At 40.8% G+C, this 27,720-nt stretch overlaps 1 protein-coding gene and 1 long non-coding RNA gene across 4 annotated transcripts in view; one reads left to right on the top strand and one right to left on the bottom strand.

Annotated features, from left to right (window-relative positions):
- The window catches only part of adgrv1 (adhesion G protein-coupled receptor V1), a 328,646-nt gene that overhangs the window by 171,176 nt on the left and 129,750 nt on the right, over positions 1–27,720 (top strand). For all 3 annotated transcript variants that reach the window (XR_010003540.1, XM_008103035.3, XM_062972254.1), the window contains exons 79-83: positions 743–927; positions 1,395–1,641; positions 4,859–4,998; positions 8,216–8,376; positions 9,199–9,299. Coding sequence is in view for 2 of the 3 variants with exons in the window: in XM_008103035.3 (XP_008101242.2) it covers positions 743–927; positions 1,395–1,641; positions 4,859–4,998; positions 8,216–8,376; positions 9,199–9,299 (834 nt within the window). In the remaining variant the exon portion in view is untranslated. The remainder of the gene's footprint in view (positions 1–742; positions 928–1,394; positions 1,642–4,858; positions 4,999–8,215; positions 8,377–9,198; positions 9,300–27,720) is intronic.
- LOC134296711 (uncharacterized) lies at positions 2,125–3,482 on the bottom strand. The gene is made up of 2 exons (XR_010003542.1): positions 2,867–3,482; positions 2,125–2,784 (listed from the first exon to the last, which is right to left on the bottom strand). It is a non-coding gene; the product is annotated as an uncharacterized LOC134296711 (long non-coding RNA).

Raw genomic sequence — 27,720 nt, 5'->3', positions numbered from 1 at the left:
TGAAGACTGCATGGCCCAGCGGTGCTGAAATGGATACCTTCCCTCTCTTGTCCTTAGCTTAGTGATGACCACTGAGCTTGAAACTATCTGTGATTATTGTTAATCACATCCATTGGTGCTGGACAGAAAGATGTGAGGGAGGAGAGGGATAAAAGGAGACCCCCCCCCCTTCATTTCCTTCTCTGATTACTCTGTTGCTTCGACCAGTATTGGTGGATGCAATGAATGATGGCCACCAGAAATTTCCCACCATGTGGGCACTGCTAAGCAAAAAACAAGAGGGGAAAGGTAAGTGCAGAGAAAGCAGAATGTCCATGTGAATAGCTGCAGGTGAGCTCTGAAACTTTTTTAAACAGACAAAGCTGCATTAAGTGGCCTTGGAAGGCGTTAGGGCGAATGAACCCATGTGGCATATGGATGCCATGGCGTCCACCCTCATTCTGACTTGTTTGGCCCATGTATATGGGCCCTTAGTCTGTTCTAGCAATGATAATTCCTGTGGCATTACAAAACCCAGCATATTCGCAACGATTAAATCTTTTATGGGTAGAGTTCACTTGATGCTTTTGATATTGGACATGCCTCTTTATGTGAAAAAGGTCAATTAAAACTAAGGATATTAGTTTACTTTCTCATTCAAGATCCTCATTGTTATAAATAGTTTCAGTATGAAAGACAGGTATGATTGTCACTTGTGTACACTGAATAATTTTCTCTTTCCCCACTTTTTTGGATCACCAAGATAATATCTGAAGGAGAAAAACAACCACTCACTGATAAAAGCCGAAATCTCTTGTATGATATCCTCTGTGCACTTATTAATCCCAAACGCAAGGACACTCGAGGGTACAGCTTTCTTGCTGATGTTACTGAAAAATTTGCCTTTTCACTTCCTGTTGGGGAAATATGTGGAACCCCAGGGGAAAGGTAAGAGGCTTTCTATAAACAAAACATACCAAGAACATATCAAGAGAATGAGGTAAACATTGAAGTCCCAGCTATCGACCTGTGTATATATACGCTACAGGCTAACTATAGCTTACATTGTATAATGATAATTAGTAAAATGAATGTAGCAAACACACTAGAAATAGCATACTAGAAATTGAACAATATTTGAAAAGAATTTTTTATCTAAAAATTGTATTGCTTTGAGGAATTCTGGAATCATTATTCTATTGCATGTTAAAAAACCATTTTCATTAATGCCTGAAGATTTAATTGGTATTTTCAATTTATAATAATTTCATGTTGGTCACATTATAGTTAACAATCATGGAGGCAATGTAGATGTCAAGCCATGCTTGAGTACCTATTGCCCATGTTTTCTTTCTGAAGTAGTAAGTAGGTGGCTGTTCCATTTCTTGAATCTATTGTTTCTTTTATTTTAACAGGGGCAAAACCATCCTTGACTATTGTCCTTACATTGTAATCATGGCCCATCATTGGTATCCACAGCAAATCAATGGGCACAGGTTTGATGGGAAAGATGGTGATTTTCTTAAAATACCTGAACACTTGTTGGAAGTTTCTGCCTCATCTGATCCTAAAGATGAGAATTGTAGTTTCATTCAAGTCACTGAGTACAGTAGCCAGCAGTGGTTTATAATGGGTGAGAAAGGAACTGCTCTCAAAAATAAGGTATGGTTTTGAAATGTGTATTTTGTGCCAATATCCTGCTTATAATTTAGAAAACATAAAGCTTGCATTACATAACATAGCATTTTGATTGGCATCCTCCTACATACACACATTAATTCAATCCATACCACCTTAGTTTTGCTGCTAATCTAGGATGAATTGCTGCCTTCTTTCAAATTTAGGCATTATATGTTGCATTTTTAAAAGGTTCATAAATTATGGAGCTTCTGGACTATCAACCAGATTAATCTATAGGAGGATAGAGAAAATACTGTTGCGCCTTCATAACTTCAATGAACTCTAAAGCAGCCATTCACAGCATCAACTATATGAATTAGCCACAAAATGTACTAGTCATATTGGTCCATAGTTGGTAAACAAACTGGTTATTAGAGTACCAGTTAAGACCTTTGTCAGTATGGTGGAACATGAATATTGCTGAATCATGTTCTTGAAATGAAACTGTCAAGAGTCAGACGCCAGTTAACAAACAAAACAGAGTTTATTCCAAAGATAAGCCAAAAATAACATAAACACAGAAAGTATCCTTGAAACACTTCACTTATCAGTGTTTCAAGAGTAGTTTAGACAAAAATAACTCAAAAACAAGCCACGCTATTTTCCCATGCTGGCATTCAATAAAAACTAAAGACGCTTCAATTCAGCTTTGGAGAAACAAATAGAGTTGACTGCAAGAAAATATGCAAAATAAACGAAGGCTTGAAACCTTCCAAAAGCTGCAGAGTATAACAGAAAGTGCAAAAGCCTCTTTTGGCTTCAAACCGTTTCTGCAAACAGACAGCCGGCTCTGCGGAGTTAAAGGGACAGTTCCCAAAAGAAAAACAGCAAACTGGCTTGAAAACAAACAAACTAGAAGAGCAGTAAACTGCTTCCACGGTGCAGATAAAGCCGAAGCTTCAAAGGGATGATGAATAGCCGTCGTCAGGAGAATCCAAGGTCAGGTCGGGAGGCAGCAGCAAATTCCGAAAGGCAAACCAGTATTCAGAAGCCGGGAGTAGTCGTCAGTCAGAGAGCATAGACAGAAGCCAGGTCAAATTCAATCCAAAGTCCGAAGAGGGTGCAGTCATCCAAACCAGGTCCACGATAAGACACAGCGAGAGCCAAGCCAGATGGTATCAGCAGCTAGAAAGAGTAATCAGAATGCAGTCCAAGGAAACCCACACAGTTCCATCCCTCTGCTGCAGAGCAGTCCCAGATAACTTACATCCGAATCACAGTCCAAGTCCAGTCTTCACGGAAACACAGAGATCCCAATGGCGCCTCAGCAACACCTTGCCACACGCAAAGTGCAATGGCCAAACATTCCCATTTTATTCCCCTTCCTCCTGGGTGACCAAACACTCACACCCAAACACCAGGTTTCCCAAATCTACTCAGAGTCCGAATTCCACACAGCTAGAGCTCGTGGATCCGGAGTACATAGCAATTCGTCTGAGTCCCAATCATCCTGCCCACACTTAGCCCCATGAACACTTAAAGAACCATCCTCCCTTCTCCAAGCATCCCAAGTGGGATCAGCTCCTGCAGAAACCCCAGGTTCAGAAGTATCCATAGGCCCCAAATCTCCAGACATCTCCGGTGGCTGTGCCCATTCAGTGCCCACTTCCCCAGCCACCACCTGTTCTTCAGCATCCATTTCCCCAAACTCCCCATCTGAATCTTCCTCAGAAGATCCCCCATATAGCTCTCTAAGTCGCTTCCTGCGCAACTCCTCCAGTGAACCCTCATCACGAGGGTTTTTTCTTCCTCTTCGAATCCCATGACCATCAACCATAATCCCCGAAGGCGCAGTCACAACAGAAACCTTATAAGATCCTTCTCTGCCCTCCTTTACCTCAGTTCTCTCTCTTACCTAAACTCAGTGTCTTTGGCTGCTCAAACCAGTGATGATGTCACAATGAACCAATGTTACTAAAGCAAATAACATCATAAAGCAGTCTGATACAAAGTTTAAACATCATTGGTCCACTGAAGTCCATTGGCTTAGCTGACCTAATGTAATATCCTCTGCAGCTCTGGAACAGAGGCCTTTGTAAGCATTGAGCCAGACATCTGGAAGTTGAGGGACAGTGGGAAAAACTTTTGATTCTAAAAATTTAGATCTGTCGGCAATTTTGGCATGGGTTTGGAACAGTGTTGTGTTGACGAAAGTAATTTTAGTAATTTCAAAACTTCACTGGGTGAAGATGAGCAATATGAGATGCCCATGACACAACAGTTATAAAAATAAAAACAATGAAGATATCGGATCTTAGCTAAATGCATCCTATCATGCTGGTGCCATCTTAGACTCCAATCCAACAGTTAACAATACTGCATTTGCACTCATTACCATTAATGTTTTAAACATTTTTTTTCAGTAACTCCTAGATATGATGCATAGGATTGATTTTTTTTTCTTCCCAGAAGGTTATCTTGGTATGTAAATGGGTACTAGCAGTATCTTAAAAGAAAGGGCAAGTGTGTGTGTGTGTGTGTGTGTGTAATTTTTAGAGTCAGATATGTACTTCATATCTTCAATAAACATTATTCTGAGAGTACATTTGTATATATATGGTTTGAGTTGAAATCAGTTAAAATGTTATGAACACTGAACCCATGCCTTCCATTAGGAATCATAGAGTTGGAAGAGGCCCCATGGGCCATCCAGTCCAACCCCTTGCCTTGCAGGAACACACAGTGAATGCACCTCCGATAGATGGTCATCTAGGGTCTGCTTAAAAATCTCTAGAGAAGGAGACTCCACCACATTCTGAGGCAGCATGTTCCACACTCAAACAGCTCTTACCATCAGGAAGTCCTTTCTAATATTTGGATGGAATTTATTTTCCCTGCAGTTAGAATCCATTGCTCCACCTCCTAGTCTCAAGAGCAGCAGAAAGCAAGCTTTCCTCCTCCTCAATAGAACATTCTTTCAAATATTTAAACATGGCTTCTGAGCCATAGATTCAAATCTTTTTGTTTTTCTGACTGACACAGACCTGGAGTTGGGTCTGCATTCAAAAGTAGAGAAAGGGCCAGTTGTCAGTGGTAGAGCACACCATGCATTATGAAGTCCTTATCCTCACACTTTCTAATTAAATTGCCTTGGGTAACACTTATCTGAAGGAAATAAGTTTGAAACCTTGAAAATAACTTGGTTTACAAATGATAACCATGTTAATAATTTTAAAAGGAAAATGTATGTGTGTTTCAGATTTTTTCAGCAAGTCTGAAAGATCGAAGTCCACTTTTGTTGAAAGACAACAATGAGATCACCTACAGAATTTACTCTAAAGGCAACCAAATTGTTCCTCATAAATCTTTATGTCTCCTGTGGAATCAGGTTGCTGAAAGGTATATTTTTTAAGTTATTGTAGATACATAAAATGAGTGCATGTATATGCAGGAATTCTATATGTGTATGATCTTTACACAAAAGCATTGTGGATCTATTTACCTTTTAAAAAATATTTACTGTTAAAGAAAGAAAGACTGTCAGACTTAACTGTTAAAAGGTGGCATTTATTCTAAAAGTAGGCCAATGCGTAGCGTTTTTTGGGACTGTTTTAAAAGGAAAATATGCATACATTAACAATTAATATTAATGGTTAATAATGCATAACTTCGATAATACTATCGTTAATAAAAAACAATTCTGAGACAAACAAACAAAAAACCTTTAAGAATATGTCAACACACAGTTGACATTTGTAGGACGCGGAGACATATATTTCTGAAATCCCTGTAGGCAATTTTAAATTGTGTATCTATTAGGGGTTTGGTATGTAATAAGATAATGCTGTTTGGGTTATTCTGCTGTTCTCTAAAATTATATTATAACTGCCGTATGCATTTGATGCTGTCCATGTTTCATTGGGACAAATACCTGCCTGCTTTCTCCCTTCTCCAGCTCTAAGAAGGCCTATTTCACAATGTCGCATAGCAACATTCTGGCAACAGTGTGCAAACTCTCTTTGTGGCTCCTGCTTTCCTTCCTCCATTTCGCTCATACAGCTTCTGCTTCTCTCTGCCCCCTTCCACACAGCTGTATAAAATCCACATTGAACTGGATTATATGGCAGTATGCAGCCAGATAATCTAGTTCAAAGCAGATATAGGGGATTATCTGCCTTTATATTCTGGGTTATATGGCTGTGTGGAAGGTGCCCTTATTTCTTTCTCTTCTTTTGCTTTCCTTCATACCCCTCCCCACTTCTTTCTTTCTTACCTTTCCCTTCCTTTCTCTTTCCTTCTTTTTCTCTCTTCCCTCCCTTTCTTTTTTCTTCCCTTTTTCTTTTCCCTCCCCTCTCTTCATACCTTTTCCCCTTACCTTTATCTTCCACCCCTCCCTCCTCTTTCTTTCTTCCCCCTTCTTTTCTTTCTTTTTCTTTATTTCTTCCCTTCTGCCTCCTCTTACATACGTCACACAGCTACAATCAATCCACTTCTCTCCTCTTATTTTCTAGTCACATAACAGAGGGCCGCTTCATGTAGCCACAGCCAATCCCACTTTGTCCCTTTCCTTTCCCTCTGCTCTGACCTGAAAGGGGTGGTTTCTTTAACAGACAAACAGTCCAGTGTTATTGATTACATTTTCTGTTCTATAAGGTTTTTAATAATAATAATAATAATAATAATAATAATAATAATAATAATAATAATAATAATAATTTTTATAACCCTCCCTATCTCCCCAGGGGACTCAGGGCGGTTTCCAGTAATGATGTAACAAATTGGCTAACATTCAATGCCAACACAAGCAAGTATAAAATAAATCAAATACAGTAAGACAACCTAAAACTATATAAGACTGACCAAAGAATAACAAAATTAAAACATAAATAAACATATCAAACACATTTAATCACATGAAAAAAATCTTATAAGCTAAATATTTATGTACCATTTGTATTTGTTTTAACTTATGGTAAGCTGCCTTGAACCTTGTGCTGGAAGAAACATGGGATAATAAATACAAATAAATTTATAAAATATAAAATAAATAAAACATTATAAAAGCTGTAATATTTTAGATTGACCAGAAAGTGATTTTTTATCTATTCTTTTACACATCCCAATATCAGCTCATCATTTCCCTCTTCCTCCTATTGATTTGACTGAGGGAACAACTATTTGGGAAACTAACAACAACAACAACAACAACAACAACAACTTTATTTTTATATCCCACCTCCATCTCCCCGCAGGGACTCAGGGTGGCTAACATGGAGCAAGCCCAAATTCCATAATAAACAAAGTAAAAATACATTCACGATAAAACAAACATAATTGATATTTATCATTTCACATATTAAACCAACATTATAACAATAATATAATGGTAAATAAAACCGCCGAATAAGAACAGTACAGCAAGTTAAAATATAAGGCTGGGCAGTGGTCCAAAGAATACACGATTAAAGCCTGTTGAGGTAGTTAAAAGTGCTGTAATAAAAGGGGGGATTCGAGGTAGGATAAATGAGGATAGAGATTACCAATTAAGGGCAGAAAAACAATGTATCAGGCCTGGTAGTATCAGTGCTGAGGAATTTGTTTTTATGTTCTTTTAAGCTTGTTACCTATTGAACAGTCATTCTAGGGTCATCTGAACAACACTTACTTTTTAGATATGTGTCATAATATTGTCAGAGGACCTGTAGGTCCTGTAGAAAACATTTTTAGTATTTTGTAGCTCTTAGGCTACTTAAATTATGATTGCCACCAGCCTAAAATGACAACTGTCAAAATGAGATGATAATGTAGGTAGACACAGCTGAACCTGAGCTGGAACCTGATTTGGAAGCATTAACTTCTTGTCACCTAATGTATAAGGACTTTCACAGAATGCCCAGTATGTCAGAATAGATTATTAAAATTAATATCAGTGTCCTATAAGTACATGCCATATGGTTTCCATTTGCTGAGACCAGGGAATATATTATTGTGATGCCAAAAAGGTGAAGTAGGCAAAGATTGGAAGGCAGGCTAGCAATGCAAAATACCCATTCAAAAGTCAAACTTTCAATTTCTCTGTGTGTGCTCGCTCTTAGATTCCTGCCTGGAAACCAAGAGATAGTGTGCCAGGTTTCAGACATAAAAATGGTATAACAACCATGATGGCACACTGAAAAATCGAAGCTTCCTACTCAAGGCTTAATGGAAAATGTGAATTGATCTCATTGACTTATATTAATCTGTTAGGCTTTGGTTTAACTCTATGGAGGAGAGTGGAGAATAGAGGTTGTTTCTCTCTGGTAGTGTCACCAAGATGTAAGGATCAGATCTGCCAGCAGAATCTGTTCTCCATTGCCACTGAATTTTAGCATCAAGCTGGTTAAATTGTAAAGTTTGTAGCTATCGATCATCTTGACAAACAATTCCCATGACAATTATAATGTTTGTGTGAGCTCTCATATTGGTAGAGTTTGAAAACTATGTTTGGCATCTGATTAAGCATTTCATATGGTCACAATTCATATGCTTCCTGTTTTGTTCATGTTTTCATAATGATAATTGATCTCTAGTCTAAAGACTAATGAATTAACATTGTTGACCTTTGTTTCCCATGTAGCTGGTTGTCTGACAGTCAGTTCTGTAAAGTGATGGATGATTCTTCAGATTATGTGGAATGCTCTTGTTCACACATGTCTATTTATGCAGCCTATGCACAGACAGACAGTTTGTCTTCCTACAATGAAGCTTTCTTCTCATCTGGTTTCATCTGCATTTCTGGTCAGTTTCAACATTATTTTTGCATCATTGAATAGTGTGTTGATTTTAAGCAGACAATAACATGGGATTTTTTCTTATTGAATTAATTAAATTTATTTTGTAAATAAGGAATGTAGGATGGGGTACAAAGACCTCCTTAAGGAAACCCCACTGGGCTTTTGAACTTCAGTACATTCCACCACTTTTAATTCTAGATTCTTGAATACTCTGCCATATAGTAAACTGGGCTTCAAGAGAGATATGTTATCTCTTAAGGAGGACTGACACATACAATAGAAAATCTCTCTTGGGCCATCGAAACTTGTGTGGGTGTCTGGCTCCAGGCCTAAACAAATTGTAATTTAATAATAATTCAAAGGGAAGTGAAACTTTCAAGCCAAAAATGGGTAAAACAAATGTTATGCTCAGCAGCTGCTGGTGACTCTCATATCGATGGTGCAATGAATCTCCTCTGGGTTTTAGTTGAACATTAAAGGAGTTATCCAAAAAAAAAAAAAAAAAACCCTAGGCTTTAATTCCAAAATTGGCTCATCCTATTGGCCACTCTCGTAAAGTGTCGACCAGAAGAAGATTCCATTAGCTCTTGGTTATGCTCCTTTCACTTTTAGGTCAATATAAGAAATTGGCCTAAAGAAATTTAATGTAAGAAATTTGGGCTAATATAAGAAATTTGAAAAGAGATTTGTGAAATGGTCCACCTGACACATGGTTGAAGAATGGAGGTTCTTTTTTATTTACCAACATAGTTGTAGTTTTTTAATCTGGCCTAGTACCCAATAACAATGTCAGCAGAATTTTTTCTTCTTCTTTTTGTTTAAACAGGTTTCATATTGGCTATTTTTTCACACCTTTTCTGTACCAGATCTTCCATGTTTGCAGCTAAACTTCTTACGCATATGATGGTTGCCTGCTTAGGTACTCAGGTAGGAACAGTTGAATATAAGTCAAGACACTATATAGCCAATGTTCTCCTGATTTTGTATCCCCTTATCCTCACTCCAGTTGTGAAAAGAGCCTTGAGTGTTGTTAGAGGCACCACCATCTTTTGGAGTATTTCATATGGTTGAAGCTGTCTCTAGCAAATGTTCTGAACCTGAACACTATTTCAATATTCAAGATTTTGTACTACTGAATATGCAAAAAATGTATATTGGTAGTTTTGCGATGTGTGTGTGCGCGTGTGAAAGTATGTCTGTCTGTCCATCTGTCTCTTAGTCAGTCCATCTGTCACAAAGGCTGCTGCTAGGTAGGTGATTTGGCTCTCTGTGATGTCACTGGGAAAGAAAGGTGAGATGTGTATGAGGGGAAGGGAGGAAGGAAGGAAGTAAAGAAAGAAACATAAAAAGAAGGGAGAGAAAGGAAGGGAAGGGGGAAGAAAGAAAAAGGAGGGAAGAAGGGAAAGGGGGGAGGTATGAGTGGAGGGGAGAAAAGAAATAAAGAAAAAGAAGGGATGCAAGCAAGGGGACAGTGACCCCTCTGACACCTGGACAATGCTGAATAGACACACCAGTAGATTATATAATAACATTTGTTTGTAGAAATATTTGGTCTGTATATCAAGTAGATACCAAATATTTCTACATCAGTATCTATATCTATATCAAGCAATGTGGAGCCCCTGATGGCACAGCGGATTAAATCACTGAGCTGATGAACTTGCTGACTGAAAAGTCTGCGATTAAAATCCGGAGAGCGGGGTGAGCTCCCACTCTTAGCTCCAACTTCTGCTAACCTAGCAGTTCAAAATCATGCAAATGTAAGTAGACCAATAGCTACTGCTCTGGCAGGAAGGTAACAGCGCTCCATGCAGTCATGCTGACCACATGACCTTGGAGGTGTCTACGGACAACGCTAGCTCTTCGGCTTAGAAATGGAGACGAGTACTAACCCCCAGGACTTAATGTCAGGAGAAAACCTTTACCCTTAGCTTTCAAGAAGAGGGCGTTGCAATATTAGCTTTTGGTAGAAATCAGTAGAAAATATTCAGGATGCCTTTTTAACATTAAAAAGGAAAAAAAAATTACACATGTTATTTCAGGAAATCCATTTCGGGATAGGATAACAGATAGATAAAAGATTAGCTAAATTTCATTAGGGGATCCCAGAAATTCTGCCTCATGTATGGATATAAGTCATCTTGAGGCAGTAGCTTTGGATGTTGCCATCCCAAACAAAGGAAGACAAGGGACTAACTTTTGGAAGGATGTGTGTATACGTGTGTGACATCTGCAGGAAGGGACAAAGAAAAAAATGCTTTGGGTACAAATAAAGAATCATAGAGGTGAATCAAACGAGCAGGTCTGCTGTCTAGAATTCCCTTTTAACTAATAACTTTGTACAACTGTTGATGCCGCTTTGCTTCCAATACTGTTACCATGAAATATGAAAACTTAATATGCAAATGAATTCTTCAATGTATTTCTCTCAATTTATTATTTAAGATCTGAACTATGGAAAGGTCACAATGCTTGAAAGTGAGGAATCTTCGCGTCTTATTATTTTTCTTTTACACTGCCGTATCAGAAGTAACTCTTCTAGTCAATTGTTGTGTGATTTGAAGGAGTCTTTTTATCTGAGACTGGAAAGGATGTCACCTATCATTTTTCTTTATTTTGTTTTATTTTTGTATAAAGATGTTTATATGAAATTCTATGGTCCCGGCTGTTGTTACTAGCTGGGAGTTCATGCCATCAGGGCCTGTTGGGACTGAGAATTGCTTTGGTCTCCAGGATAATACTTAAAATTGAGAATTACTTGACCTGCAGGATAATGCAGTTCTCCCTGGCAGAGAGCAGGTAACAAAGGAGTTAAAAGATGGTTGACATGATACTCTTGTCCAACTCCATTTTATCCACACATCAACCATGTGAGGAAAGCTGGATGGAGAGGGTGGGTTGTCCCAAAATGATTGAATGAGCTTAATGGCTGAATTGGGACTGGAATGTAGATGTTCTGACTCTCAGCGTAGCACTCAAACTGATCTCATGGAAGTTGTGTCAAATGAGTATTTTTGTTCCTTCCACACAGCTGAATAAAACACCACATGATCAGCTTTGAACTGGGATATATGGCAGTATGGACTCTGATATTCCAGTTCAAACCAGATATTGTGGGTTATTCTGCCATGATATTCTGGGTTATATGGCTGTGTGAAAGGGCCCTCAAAGTCCCAAAATGATTCTGCATGACAGCTTTTGTTGGAATGAAGCATTCATTCTGAATGGGACTGTATTGCATATGGAAAGCAGCTTGATATATTTCTTGTCTTGTCTTTTTTAAAAGTAGCCTATATGAAATTTGGCTGAAGCCTGGCAGGCAACTGAAAAAGGCAGCAGAAATTGCTGCTAGCTATTATCTGTGATTCATTGCTTTGTCACTTATACACAAAGTGTGACAAAGCCTGATGTAGTGGAGGCACTACAAGGAGACAATTGTGACATCACAAGCAGATGCAAATGTTTGCGTTTAAGAGGTTTTTGCACACATATGTAGCAGAAATATCTGTATTGATCAATTCTAGTAAAGTGGAACTGATTACAGGGGAAATAAGGCAAGCTATGGTCCTTATGGGGGGCCCTGGTGGCACAGTGTGTTAAAGCGCTGAGCTGCTGAACTTGTGGACCAAAAGGTCCCAGGTTCAAATCCCGGGAGCAGAATGAGCGCCCACTGTTAGCCCTAGCTCCTGCCAACCTAGCAGTTCAAAAACATGCAAATGTGAGTAGATCAATAGGTACCACTCCGACGGGAAGGTAACAGCGTTCCATTCAGTCATGCCAGCCACATGACCTTGGAGGTGTTTACGGACAACAGCGGCTCTTCGGCTTAGAAATGGAGATGATCACCAATCCCCAGAGTCGGTCACAACTGGACTTAATGTCAGGGGAAACCTTTACCTTACTTTACCTTTTTATTGTCCTTATAAGATTGATAGATCTTAGTTCTTATCTTTACATTTCTCTGAATTAATTACAATGTAGACTTGTTGAATGGGACTGAGAATTGCTTTGGTTGTCAGGATTGTACTTAAAATTGAAAATTGGGTATATGACCTCCAGGATAATACGGCTTTGCTTGGCATAGAGTAGGTAACAAAGGAATGGAAAGATCTAAAAAAAATAATAGAATAGAATTTTGACAGCCAACCTTCTTGTTAACTTCAGTTCTTATGTTCTCTTTATGTAAGTGTGTGTGTGTGTGTGCGCGCGCAACACACATAGTGAGAATGAGAGAGGGAAAGGGAGAGATACCTCTGTGACTGTAAATTCTCACCCCACTGTGTTGCACTTAGGGTCACAAAGTTGCTTGATTCAATTTTTCTTATCTTTGCAATGGGAGTTACTGTTAAAACAGGAGACCATAATCCAAAGGTATTTTCTGTGTTGATGATCATTTCATTCCTTCCCTGCAAAGTTTAGCACTTATCATTTTAAGGCCATTTGATTCTGTTTCTACCCAATGGAGTGTTTTATTTTTTCTCAATGAAATAATAGCCTGTGTGGAAATGTGCCTTGCTGCCACTACCTTACATGTGCATTCGTAAAGATCATGTTCTTGAGGTTCAGAAGTGCATGTATTGTTCCAGAAATGTATTCAGTGCCATCCTGCACTCTACATTATTATAAACATACAGAATGAATAGCATGCTGCTCCACTTTCAGGTCACCTAGGACAGGATCAGGTAACTTGTTGCCCTTGCCCTTGTTTCAGCAGCCTCTGTCAATGACCAATTCAGTCCTCTGCAAGATCAATTCAGCACTCAGCCAGCATGATCTTGCAGCACCCTCAAAGGTTGCATCTACACTGTAGAAATACTGCAGTTTGACAGCATCTTAACTGCCATAGCCTAATGCCTTAGAATCCTGGGGCTTGTAGTTTGGCAAGGCACCAACACTTTGTCAGAGAATGCCAAAGACTTTGTAAAATGACAACTATCATGATTCCATAAGTCAAGGCAGTTAAATGTTGTTAAACTGAAAATGGCCAGGAGGATGAGTGTAGAGTGATCTTCCTCCTATTTCCAGCTGCTTGGCTAAAAGAGCAGAAAGTCTGCTCACAGGTAGGGTATCATCTTGAATGTCTCCTTTTTAGGGAGGCCTGTGAAAACTGAGTCACCCCCCTTCCTCCTCTTTTCTTTCTCTCATCAGGCCTCCATGAGGAAAAACATAGTGATTAAGGTGGTGTCAATAATTGTACAATGTAGCTGCACCCCTAGTTTAGAATTGTAATCCATTTACATTCACTACATTAATTCAACATAACAGTTAGCTATCTGTTTAGAGAATACTTTTACTATAATACTACTATTATACTACCTATTACACTGGCATTCAGTGAAAGCTGAGTAAATAAAGTGGTTTCACTCATTCTAGGAAGTCCTATCAGCAAACATTATTTGTGTCTTCTGGTCTAGTCATACTAGGCAGAGTACTTTGAAGGACCAAAGTCAGTATGCATTAGGCTTGCTCAAATAATTCGATTTCCCCGTTACCCGTTATTAATTCGTTATTTTCGTTAGTTTTGAAGCAATATACGGCCTTGATTGTCCACACGTCTGGATATCGCGGTTTCGAATCGCGAGAGGCAATTTTTTCTTATTTCGTCGTTTTTTTCGTTAGGAAAAAAAAGCTTTTGCAAATCACCCAAACTCCCACCATTCAGGCCCTTTCCTTTTGCCCCTCAGCAAAAGGGGCGTCACGGGCTCAGCCAATGGGAGGGGGCGAGGGGGAAGGAGGCCGAGGAGGAGGAGGAAGACGGAGGGGGGAAATGGCCGCCGCCGCCGCCTCGCCTCAGCTCAGGCCTGGTGTCTCTCTGTGAGGCGGGAAGGCGGCGGATGGAGCCGGGAATGGAGAGACCAAGAGAGACAGAGGTCTATAGAGACACGCAGAGATGGAGGCTGGCGCGGGGCCCGGCGGTGAGGAGGAAGAGGCCCGGGATGTGAGGGGGTGTGGGCCAGGCTCGTCCTCGGCTGCTCCCGGGGAGGGAGGGAGGGAGGGAGGACTACGACTCCCAGGGGCCCAGATTCGCACCCTCCCTCCCCCCAATACAGGTCTCCATACGACGCTACATGAACTTGAATGGATACTGTGGTTGTGTTGTCGAAAGCTTTCATGGCCGGGATCACACTGTTGTGGTATGTATTCCGGGCTCTATGGCCATGTGCCAGAAGCATTCTCTCCTGACGTTTCACCCACATCTGTGGCAGACATACTCAGAGGTTTTGACGTCTGTGCGAAGCTAGGCAAGTGGGGTTTATATATCTGTGGAAGGTCCAGGGTGGGAGAAAGAACTCTTGTCTGTGGGAGGCAAGTGTGAATGTTGCAATTGGTCACCTTGATTAGCATTGAATAGCCTTGCAGCTTCAAAGCCTGGCTGCTTCCTACCTGGGGGAATCCTTTGTTGGGAGGTATTAGCTGGCCCTGATTGTTTCCTGTCTGGAATTCCCATTTTCTGGGTGTTGTTCTTTTACTGTCCTGATTTTAGCTTTTCTGTAGCTAAAAATGCATATAAAATTGATTCTATAGGGAGGATAAATGATTGGATTTCAACTCCTACAGCTTGGCTTTCTCTGCCAATAATGGTACCATACCAAACTAAACCTCCCAAGATTCTGTAGCAGTGAGCCATCTTGGATATTGTAAGGGATTTATTATTATTATTATTATTATTATTATTATTATTATTATTATTATTATTATTATTAGACCTTGCTCCCAGGAAGGTGCCTTCGCTGTGGCTCCCAACTTATCTATCTAACTTTCCACATATTCTCCACATTGTGTGTATGTGTATGTATATTATATATACATGAGCCCCGATGGCGAAGTGTGTTAAAGCACTGAGCTGCTGAACTTGCAGACCGAAAGGTCCCAGGTTCAAATCCCGGGAGCAGAGTGAGTGCCCGCTGTTAGCTCCAGCTTCTGCCAACCTAGCAGGTTGAAAACATGCCAATGTGAGTAGATCAATAGGTACCGCTCTGGCGGGAAGGTAATGGCACTCCATGTAGTCATGCCGGCCACATGACCTTGGAGGTGTCTATGGACAACACTGGCTCTTGGGCTTAGAAATGGAGATGAGCACCAACCCCCAGAGTCAGACATGACTGAACTTAACGTCAAGGGATACCTTTACCTTTACCTATATACACACACACACAAACACACACACACATATGCAGGGACTATATATATATATACACAGTATATATCACACACACACCAATTTAACAAAGTTTCAGCCACAAAAACAAAGTTTCTGAAGTAGAACAATGACTTTCACAGTAAAGACAACCCAATTTAACAGGAAATAAGACTTTCAAACCAGATTTCTGCAATTATTAAAAAATGGTTTATTATAAAAGCTATGAAAATTCGCCAAAAATCAGAGGATAAGGGAAACGTTCCAAATTTTGGTGAGCTATCAGTGTTAAATGTGTTCTACCACTGTACCAAGTTTGAAGAAGATCACTCAAAAAATGAGGGTGGGAGAGTCCTGTAAAGTCCTCTCCCTCTGTGCTGTTTTTGGGAATTGCGCATGCGCGTCCGCCATTAACAAATTAATTTTGAAGATAACGAATTTTTGTTAATTTCGAATTTTTTGGGGGGCGAAATTCGGAAATACCTTCAGAAACGAAACGCTGCCCCCCTCTAGTTTTGAAACGAGTTTAGAATCAAATTTTTCGTGGATCGATCAAGCCTAGTATGCATGTATAGCTTTCACAGCATTTGTTTATTTTCTCTTTCCTTCATTAAGGTTCCAGAATCACTACTTTACCTTTGAAAACAACTTCAGAGGTCAAACACTTACAGTTTGGCATTCTGCCTGTGGCTTCCTGTTCTTTTTGTGGAAGCTTCTATAGAAAAGTTAAGTTTGAGAACAGAGACTGTTCCCTCTTATCTTTTTTGTTTACTTTTAGCCAGCTGGTTGGACTTCAACCTGGTCTATTATTCTTTCCTAGTCTTTGTACATTAAATTCCTGATTTAGATCACGAGGTGCCTAAATTACGTATTTATATTACAAACCAAAGTTTCTTTCTGCTTTACTATATATATTATAGTTGTTGCATGTACCCCTCATTCTTCCTTGATACAGATTGCCTGGAGACTTAACTTGATGCTAGTGGTGAAAAACATGTTGGAGTAATATTACAGAGTGAACAAAGTAGAAAGAAACAATTTTAAAAGTTGTCAAGTAAAACAGCAAGATGCAAACTTTCAGTTAGGTTCAAAATAGCTAGCTTGCTCACTTAATGAAAGAAGGCATCACAGAACTGAGACAGATATAATAACGGGCCTTTCAGTGTCTCACTGGTGCCTTAAATGCCATGTTTGACAATGAGCACAAGACTTTTTATATGGGCAAAGAACAAAACATATCCAGAAAAATGATCTGAGGACATGCAGGAGGACATTTTTGCTCCCTGGCTTCAGGTAGGATTTGGCTAAGATTTGGCTAAGATTTTAAACTGAGTTTGGGCTTGGCTCCTGTGGTCAAAGTCTAACTGTTGTGTGGCTGTTGTGTTGAAAGAGAGCCAGGTACTTAAGTTGATTGACAGCAGGCATTGTCCCCTGTTAATTGAGTTTCTGGGAAAGCTTTATTTGCCAGTGTGAGTTTCTGCCAGAGCCTGATCCCAGAAGGGCACCTTTACTAACTATCCTTTGCAGTACATACAGGAAACAAAGCAACATAAACAAATACACAAAGACGTGGTTTGTTGCAGTCTGCACATAAAGTGCGTGCATATTACTTAACTGTACAAAGATCCCACTTGGCCACCACGCTCACCAAGAGATGCAACAAAAGCAAAACATTCCCATCACATGCACCAGCTGTGGCATGTTCCGCTTTTTCACACAAAAACTAGACAACTACATCTGCTCCAAATGCAAACAGATGACTCTGATGGAGCAGAGGATCCAACAGCTCGAGCACCGTATTAAGACCCTTAAGGACATTCAGGCACTCGAGCTCTTCTTGGACACTGCACAACACGCTGCTGTAGATCAGCAGCCTGCATCACACCAACACCACCAAGACCATGATCAGGAACCTTATGGGGAGATCAACTCAAAGGTAGACAACCCTCAGGCTTGGAAGGAGGTCACCCATAGAAGGAGACGCAGGACCAGGCAGCCTCCGCAGAACTCCTCTGCTCAGCTGCATTTACACAACAGATTTGAAATTCTTACATCATTAACATACAATCAGGAAACACATCTTGTGGAGGACCACAGTTTCTTAGATACCACTCAGTGGACCATCCTGGATCAATGCGCAGGGGATAGCCCTGACAGGGACAGTGCATCACCACAGTCACACTTATGTAATCATGCAAATGCTCCATCCCCAATCATAGACCAGGAGCAACAGGAACATCCTTGGGAGAGTAATGGGCTCTCGGATGTATCTCAATGGATTGTCATTGATGAATGCACTGGGGATGTTGAGGAGGAGGACAACACTTTACACCTACATGATTCACTTCAACAGGAACACTCTTCAGGGGACATACACACTGTCTTGCACAAAAGGGACCCTGTCAATCCTCAAAGGAAACAGGTCTTGGTAGTAGGTGACTCCCTCCTTAGAGGAACGGAAGCCATCATTTCCAGACCGGATGGGATGGCTCGAGAAACATGCTGCCTCCCGGGGGCAAAAATACACCATATCACTCAGAGGCTCAGCAGGCTCCTAAAGCCCCATCACCCTCCCCACCTTATGTTGATTCATGTAGGTACCAATGACACCGCTAGGCATACTTTTCAAAAGATCACAAATGATTTTCGAGCTCTGGGAACAAAGCTAAAACTGTATAATGTACATGTGATCTTTTCATCCCTCCTCCCCGTTGTAGGACATGGCTCTACAAGGGCCGGAAAAATAGTACAGGTCAATAACTGGCTCAGAAAATGGTGTCAAGAGGAGCATTTTGGCTTCCTTGACCATGGTCTACTCTTCCAAGAGGATGGACTACTGGCAAGCGATGGGGTGCATCTCACACAAGTAGGAAAACATCTTTTTGCACACAGACTCACAAACCTCATCAGGCGCACTTTAAACTAAATCCACTGGGGGAGGGGAACAACAGCCTGGCGAACACTATATTACCCACGACCACAGGGAACCGCCGTAAGGCTAAACGGAGGGCTGCACAAACACAGCAAGGACCAAGTACAGAGAGCACAATAATCCCAAATAAACAGTTCGAGGGGAGGTCACAGGGGCTTACATGTCTTTACACTAATGCTCAGAGCATGGGAAATAAGCAAGACGAACTCCAACTCCTAGCACAGCACCACACATACGATGTCATAGGCATCACTGAAACCTGGTGGGATGACTCCCATCACTGGAATGTAGCCATGGAGGGCTATAACCTCTTTCACAGAAATAGAACAAAGGGGAGAGGAGGGGGAGTAGCTTTACATGTCAAAAACAGTTACGTTGCAGAAGAAATGCAAGACTGTAATCCGGGAAACCAGCTTGAAAGCATCTGGATAAGAATCAAGGGAACCGGGACTCAAAAAGATCTTGTCGTGGGTGTCTACTACAGACCTCCGAGTCAGGATGAAGGACTTGATGAAGCCTTCTGTCAACAGCTGACCAAACAGGCACAAAGAAGAGATATAGTAGTCATGGGCGATTTCAATTATCCCGATATCTGCTGGAAAACAAACTCAGCCAAGAGTACAAAGTCCAACAAATTCCTCACTTGCCTTGCAGATAATTTTATGGTCCAGAAGGTAGAAGAGGCAACAAGGGGATCAGCAACTCTTGATCTAATCTTAACAAATGTGGAAGACCTGATCAATACAGTTGAAGTGGTTGGATCCTTAGGGGCAAGTGACCATGTGCTCCTGCAGTTTGCAATACAAAGGAATGCTGAAACTAAGACAAGTCAAACACGCATTCTGGACTTTAAGAGAGCTGACTTCCAAAAAATGAAGGAATTACTGAGCGGCATTCCATGGACGCCGATATTAAAAAACAAGGGAGTTAAGGATGGATGGGAGTTTTTCAAAAGTGAAATACTCAAGGCGCAAATGCAAACAGTGCCAACAAAGAAGAAAAATAAGACAAGTGCAAAGAAGCCAGAATGGATGTCCAAAGAACTTCTAACTGAGCTAAAGCTCAAAAGTGACATGCACAAGAAGTGGAAAAGGGGAGAAATCACCAAAGAAGAATTCAAACGTATAGCCAACTCCTGTAGGGAAAAGGTTCGCAAGGCTAAAGCGCAAAATGAGCTCAGGCTTGCCAGGGACATAAAAAACAACAAAAAAGGTTTTTTTGCTTATGTTGGTAGAAAAAGGAAGAAAAAGGAGGCGATAGGGCCACTGCAAGGAGTAGATGGGGTGATGGTGACAGGGGATAGGGAAAAGGCAGAACTGCTTAATGCCTTCTTTGCCTCGGTCTTCTCACAAAAAGAAAGCCATCTTCAACCTCAGCAACATGGAATGGACGAAGGATTGGGGGAAATCCAACCCCAAATAGGGAAACAAGTTGTCCAGGAACACCTGGCCACTCTAAACGAATTCAAGTCCCCAGGGCCAGATCAGCTACATCCAAGAGTATTGAAGGAACTAGCGGAAGTTATTTCAGAACCACTGGCAATCATCTTCGAGAGTTCTTGGAGAACAGGAGAAGTCCCAGCAGATTGGAGGAGGGCGAATGTGGTCCCTATCTTCAAGAAGGGAAAAAAGAACGACCCAAACAATTACCGTCCGGTCAGCCTCACATCAATACCAGGCAAGATTCTGGAAAAGATCATTAAGGAAGTGGTCTGCAAACACTTAGAAACAAATGCGGTCATTGCTAATAGTCAACACGGATTTACCAAAAACAAGTCATGCCAGACTAATCTGATCTCTTTTTTCGATAGAGTTACGAGTTGGGTCGATACAGGGAATGCCGTGGATGTAGCATATCTAGATTTCAGTAAGGCCTTCGACAAAGTCCCCCACGACCTTCTGGCAAACAAACTAGTAAAATGTGGGCTAGACAAAACTACGGTTAGGTGGATCTGTAATTGGCTAAGCGAACGAACCCAAAGGGTGCTCACCAATGCGTCGTCTTCATCATGGAAAGAAGTGACAAGTGGAGTGCCGCAGGGCTCCGTCCTGGGCCCGGTTCTGTTCAACATCTTTATTAACGACTTAGACGAAGGGTTAGAAGGCACGATCATCAAGTTTGCAGATGACACCAAACTCGGAGGGATAGCTAACACTCCAGAAGACAGGAGCAGAATTCAAAACGATCTTGACAGACTAGAGAGATGGGCCGAAACTAACAAAATGAAGTTCAACAGGGACAAATGCAAGATACTTCACTTCGGCAGAAAAAATGGAAATCAAAGATACAGAATGGGGGACGCCTGGCTTGACAGCAGTGTGTGCGAAAAAGATCTTGGAGTCCTCGTGGACAACAAGTTAAACATGAGCCTACAATGTGATGCGGCAGCTAAAAAAGCCAATGGGATTTTGGCCTGCATCAATAGGGGAATAACGTCTAGATCCAGGGAAGTCATGCTCCCCCTCTATTCTGCCTTGGTCAGACCACACCTGGAATACTGTGTCCAATTTTGGGCACCACAGTTGAAGGGAGATGTTGACAAGCTGGAAAGCGTCCAGAGGAGGGCGACTAAAATGATTAAGGGTCTGGAGAACAAGCCCTATGAGGAGAGGCTTAAAGAGCTGGGCATGTTTAGCCTGCAGAAGAGAAGGCTGAGAGGAGACATGATAGCCATGTACAAATATGTGAGGGGAAGTCATAGGGAGGAGGGAGCAAGCTTATTTTCTGCTGCCCTGCAGACTAGGACACGGAACAATGGCTTCAAACTACAGGAAAGGAGATTCCACCTGAACATCAGGAAGAACTTCCTCACTGTGAGGGCTGTTCGGCAGTGGAACTCTCTCCCCCGGGCCGTGGTGGAGGCTCCTTCTTTGGAGGCTTTTAAGCAGAGGCTGGATGGCCATCTGTCGGGGGTGCTTTGAATGCAATTTCCTGCTTCTTAGCGGGGGGTTGGACTAGATGGCCCTTGAGGTCTCTTCCAACTCTACTATTCTATGATTCTATGATTCTATGGCAGAAGCAATGAGGGGAGGAATCAGCTGAGTGTTTCAGCTATTTGAGCAGCTGAAAAACTCTTGCCACCCCCTCAGTTTATTTATTTATTTATTTACAGTATTTATATTCCTCCCTTCTCACCCCGAAGGGGACTCAGGGCGGATCACATTGCATACATATAAGGCAAACATTCAATGCCATAACATAGAACAGAGACAGAGACAGACGCAGGCACAGACTGGCTTCGAACTCATGACCTCTTGGTCAGAGTGATTTGTTGCAGCTGGCTGCTATTCAGCCTGCGCCACAGCCCAGCCTATTTACATTGTTACATTGCTGTAGACTAGCATATGGTTTGTATGGTGGGGCTGCTGCAGCACAACTTATTGGAAGAGAGTCTAACAAGATGTATAATAAATTGCAAAGAGGGATGTAGTCCAAACCTTTAACTGAAAGATGTACCTATGCCATGGCATTTTACTAAAATATAGAAGTGATAGCAATCTGATGTCTGAAGAACAATGTATACAGTGCTTGAGCAGTTCTGCCATGATTAAAAAGTTAAGGGAAACTCACTGCTGCTATTAAAATGCAGGCTATAAGAAAAGCTGATTTCTTACCAGTCAGTGACATCAGGAAGTATGAGAGATTGAAAGGTTTTTATTGATCTTTTAGCCAAAATCCACCATTTCAAACTGAAATCAGAGTCTGCTATAATATTGGGTAGCAACTAATGTAATGCCAACCAAAAGGAGTTAAGAGTTTGGTGCTGATGCAGAAAATCATGGATCCATCAATCCTATTTCTTCTACAGATAGAACTGATGAAAAATATTGTTGATGTGAGAATTACCCCCATATACTCAAATATAAGTAAGAAAATTTACTCCTCAAACCTGGGTCAGATTATCCATAGATGAATGCTGGTTTCCACAGCACTCAGCAATTGCTCTGGGTGGTTACAGTCTATTTACTCCTGGAACATTCATGTATATAGGGACCTACAGGCTTCTGTGGTCTGGGGTGTGTGTGTGTGTGGAGGGAACAAGTAATTAAAAAGAAATCCAGCAAACTCCTACTAGTTGACCACACAGAGGTCAGCTTGCTCAGCCCAGGAGATATGGAAGGAGGAAGCCAAGGCTGCCAAAAAGGCCCTGAAGTCTCTGGGTGCCTCAAGCCAGGAGGAATTTGCTGGGTTGCTTTTCAATGATCCACTCTCCTAACTTCCTGCCTGGTGGCCTGATCTTGGCTTGGTGCTCTTTGCCCCCTCTGAGTTCACTTTGTAAGAAGTGCAAGTGCTTCGAAGCAAGCCTCTCACACATCACACAGCCACAGTTGGGTATCTCCTCATCCATCATCCATCCAACTTTTATAATGAACATGAACAGTTATACCAACTGGAAATTTGTGTTACATCCACCAGAATTGCTTCATTTCTTATATCCCTTAGTACATGCTCCTGTTTTAAGCTTGACTTATCCATAGGTCGTAACAAGTTCTTACCCATGAGATTAGCTTACAGTAAAGAATATCTTGTAGGAATTTGCAAAACTTTTGGAAGTTTTGGAAGTTGTAAGAACATTAATTAAATCTGTACATCTGAAACAATATCCGACAGGTGAGTGTGGCCTGCGCCAAAAACTTTAGAATTGAAACCTACCCACATTTTCATTTTCATTTGTACTTTGCAAATCTTGGAAGGCTCCCTCTAAAAGTCAGCTTCATTTTCATGGCAAACAAGCAATGCAAAGTCAAAAAGGCTGCCATTCCTCTATATATTAATGGCCTCTCACCATTAGGAGAGGGAAAGGAGGGAGAAAGCAGAGTTCCCTGAGAAGAAGCAGAGAACTCTGGGAAATGTAGTTTGAGAAGGTGAGGAGCCCTATTCCAGAGAATTCAAATGGTCCTGCCCTAAACTACATCAGAAAGCCCCAATCAGGATAGGGGAGAGAGAGATTTGCCCCTCCATAACCAACCAGAGTTCCAATCAATTGGGGGTTAATATTCTACACTACGATTTTTGTTCCTGGGTTATAAATGTCATTTCCTAATTCGTTCTATCATAAAAAACACAAATTTATTAAACTGCAAAAACTTTGTCTTTGCGGGAGGGACATTGTGCTATAACGCAATATTTTTTTCAGTGAATATCATCATCGAGTCTCAACAAATTCAACATAGTTTGTGCCACACAAACAAAGTGAGTAAAACAACTACTTTCAGAGTAAGAACTACACCATTAAACAGGAAATAACACTTTCAAACTAGGAACATATATATTTATTATTAAAAATGTTGTTTAGAAAAACTTTGAAAATTCCCCAAATCTCTGTGAATAAGTGAAATGTTCTGAAATTGTAACCAGTTTCACCCAAATAGTTGTAAAACTGATGGAGAAAGGAGTCCCAGAAGCTCCCCCTGTGCGCAATTTCTATAACAAAAAAGTAATAATAATAATAATAATAATAATAATAATAATAATAATAATAACATAACTTTATTTTTATACCCCGCCCCATCTCCCCAGAGGGTCTTGGGGTGGCTTACATGGGGCTACGCCCAGGCGAAACAGACCATATAAAACTCATCAATATAAAAACAAATTGATAAAAACAGATAAGATTGCATATACAAAAAACATACTTTGATAAAATCCTGGGTTGACTCCTAAAACGAACTGGGCCAAAAAGTGTGAGTAGTGTGAGCTATAATTAGGGGAGAGGTAGATACCCAGAACAGTTGTCTCGTTACAGTACTAGGGACTAGGTACAGTACTAGGTAATTCGCCCCAGTTAGTAGCCTGGCTGCCGAGCGCTGGACCAGTTGCAGTTTCCAGGCCATCCTCAAGGGCAGCCCCACGTAGAGCGCATTGCAATAATCCAGTCTACAGGTAACTAAGGCATGGGCCATCATGGCCAGATCTGACTTCTCTAGGTACTCGATTTACTCTCATTTTAGTACCAAATTTTTCACTAATGATACTTTACAAACACTTTAGAAATGAAGTGTCCCCTCCCCCATTTTGTAATGACTTTTGAAACTTTTTGTATCAATTGCACATGCCTAATATCCTATATTAAATATATAGAAAAACAAGCTTTACAGGGGAGGACTCAAGTTACTTTCTCCCAAAAGAAAGTTTTGCCTATTCATCTTTTGAAAACATACTGATAATAGCTGTTGCTAGAAGGAGGGGCTACTCCATCACCTCCTTAATACCCACCTGTCATTATGACATCAGTAAATGCAGCCATGACAGCCAAGTGCACAGTGGGGTCAGTGGGGAATAGTAGTGCAGTGGGACTGGCAGGATCTTGGCTAGCTGGACCATCTGAATACCAGTGTGCCACAGCAGCTTCAGCCTGATGCATTATGCTCTGAATTAACCAAAGGTTAAGTGCCCAGTGTAGAAGTGACCCCTGAAGTTCATTGATCAAAACAGGTAAAGAAGTATTAATTGCCAGTTTTCATACTGAAATTAAGTACTTCTAAGGTATCTCAGAGTTTTTAGTGTTTTCAGAAATGATCTGGAGTCAGAGATAACCAGTTAAAGTACCACATTTTCACATAACACCACATTATTAACATAGGGGGACTTCAGTAGGATGCACTGCCTAAGGCTGGATCTATGCCTCTATATAATCCAGTTCAAAGTAGATAATCTGGATTCAGAAACTAGATCATATGGCAGTATAGATGGGGCCTGAGTTAGTAAGACCCCTTTATCACCACAACTCAGCTTTTATTTTCATCCTGCCAAATTGACAGAGTGGTACATCTTACATCACCTGTTAGTACTTTGCTATGTGGGGCCCTTCTTCAGAGTGAAGCATTGTGTTCAAGGTAGCCACAGGCCTTATCTACACTGACACTATAACACAGGTAGAACTGTTTTGGTAGTAGCTGCTTTCGCTGTGCAAGTGATTACATTGCCATGCTAGAACTGGTTTGAGGCCAGGAAGGTGATTACATTAACCATGGAACATGGACTCAAGCCACTCTGGTGTTTTCCCCCATTTCCTGAAAAGATGGAAAGTCCCAGTTTGGACTGGCTGCAGCTGTTTGGACTGAACTTTCTGAACACTTTTCCAAAGCAGCCCCATATAGAGTGCATTAGAGCAGTCCAAATGGATATAACCAAGGGGTTTACCACTATGCCCAAATCCAGTTTTTCCAGGGATGGGCTTAGTTGGCATACTATTGCTGTTCAAAAGCACTCATAGTCACTACTGAAACCTGGGCCTCCTGGATTTGATTTGAATTGAATGCAGAAAAATATAGGTGTTCCCAAAAATGCAAACCATTTTCAGGTAGAACGTAACCCCATCAAGCACATGCTGGATCGTAGGGGACGACACAGAATTCTTGAGGGACTCCACAAGTCAATTGCCAAGGAGTTGAGCAGAGACCCCTGCAACATCTTCTGAGAGCACACCTCCAGGAAAGAATGGATCCCCGTAGAGCTGTGGTTCTCAACCTGTGTGTCCCCAGGTGTTTTGGCCTACAACTCCCAGAAATCCCAGCCAGTTTACCAGCTGTATAGATTTCTAGGAGTTGAAGGCCAAAACATCTGGGGACCACAGGTTGAGAACCACAGCTGTAGAACATCCCAGAGAAACAACCCAAAAAGATTCCATGGCTGATAGTACTGAAAACTGCTGAGAGGTCCAGCAAAGCCGGCATAGTCTCTCCCCTTGTCCAGTGTCTGGTGTAAGTCATTAAAATACAAGTCTTAAAATACACAGAACAAGCTTAAAACAGTAATACTAATAAAATATAATTTATTGCAGGAGGAGCTGTGTTTTTATATGTAATGCATATGTGATAAGTTTCAGGACTGTTATATATTTATTTTCAGGATTTTCAGTAGTATGGAATACTTAAATTCACAACAGTAGAAAAAAATCGAGCTGTGGCAGGGTTATTCTGCAAATTGGAAAAATGTTATGTAAAACCAGCAGGTGGCAGTAAAACCTTTCCCCTAGTACGTGATAAGTTTTGTACTCTCAATGTACTATTTGATCCAGAAAACTAGGGAAGTAACAGCTGAACTAGTTCATAGGGAATCATTCTGTTCCATGAGAGTATAACATTTTGTCCAAAACTCTTCATCAGGTGATAGAAAACAGCTGTTGGAGAAAATGAATTCCAATATGGATCAGCAAAAGCAATTACAGGCGTATTTTGTGGATAAATATTGCTTTGTTATTTTGATATGTGAACTCTAATGCCAGGGATCTTCATTTTCACCTTGTCATCATTCTTTTCAGCTGAGATCCTTAAACACTTACAAACATAAGCTTGTACCTTAAAATTTTAGCATTCCCAAGCCACATCTGCATTGTCGTATAATACAGTTTGAAATTGAGCTATATGGTCAGTATAGACTCATATAATGCAGTTCAGTGATGCTAAAGTGATTTATATAAGTCTGTATCAGGCATGGGCAAACTTTGGCCCTCCAGATGTTTTGGACTTCAACTCCCAGAAATCTCAGCCAGCCTACTAGCTGTTAGGAATTGTTGGAGTTGAAGTCCAAAACACCCGGAAGGCCGGAGTTTGCCCATGCCTCGTCTAAATTGACCATAGATCAACATTTCAAACAAGGAATGAAGAAACTTATCTTTTCAATGTTCTGATTCCAATTCTTGGCAACCCCGGCCAGCATAGGGAATGATAAGGAATCATGGGGATTGTGTTCCAAAATATCTGCTGGACCAGGTTTTCAAAGGCCTGATTTAGGATGTGGTTCAGAAACCCTAATGCCTATTCCTTCATCATTGCTTATTACTTTCCTAATATGAGAGCTGGTCCAGAACTTTGCCATATGAGGAAATTATATTTCGGCAGTACAGAAAAATGAAATAATATGATATAGTTGAGATGACTTTATTAATCCTCAACATCTGATCTACCCCAGGGTTTCTTGCTTTTTTGGTCCTCTCCATCCCCTTAGTATTTTATATCTTAGATGTAAGTTTATGGACAGCGATTTAGGTTTTTTTAAAAAAATTCTGCACACAGAATATTAGAACATTTTTGACTTTTTAATTGCAGAAAATGTGGAGCTTATCTGAGAAAATACAGGGTGGGAGCTATGAAGAGGAGTAAAGGTATTGTGTAATTAGATGCCAAATGCAGATTACATACAAGGAGAAATAAACTCTTACATGGAAATAGCCCAACACTGTCTTACCACAGGAGACAGTATGAGACTTACATAATAACTGAAACCATTTAGAGCCAGCATTTTTACTTGTCATGCTATCTTGTTGAGTAAGAGTA

Source organism: Anolis carolinensis, chromosome 2, assembly GCF_035594765.1.
Source record: "Anolis carolinensis isolate JA03-04 chromosome 2, rAnoCar3.1.pri, whole genome shotgun sequence".
NCBI classification, from domain to species: domain Eukaryota; kingdom Metazoa; phylum Chordata; class Lepidosauria; order Squamata; family Dactyloidae; genus Anolis; species Anolis carolinensis.
Note: the sequence above shows the minus strand (reverse complement) of the source record. Positions and strands in the feature narration are given on the sequence as shown.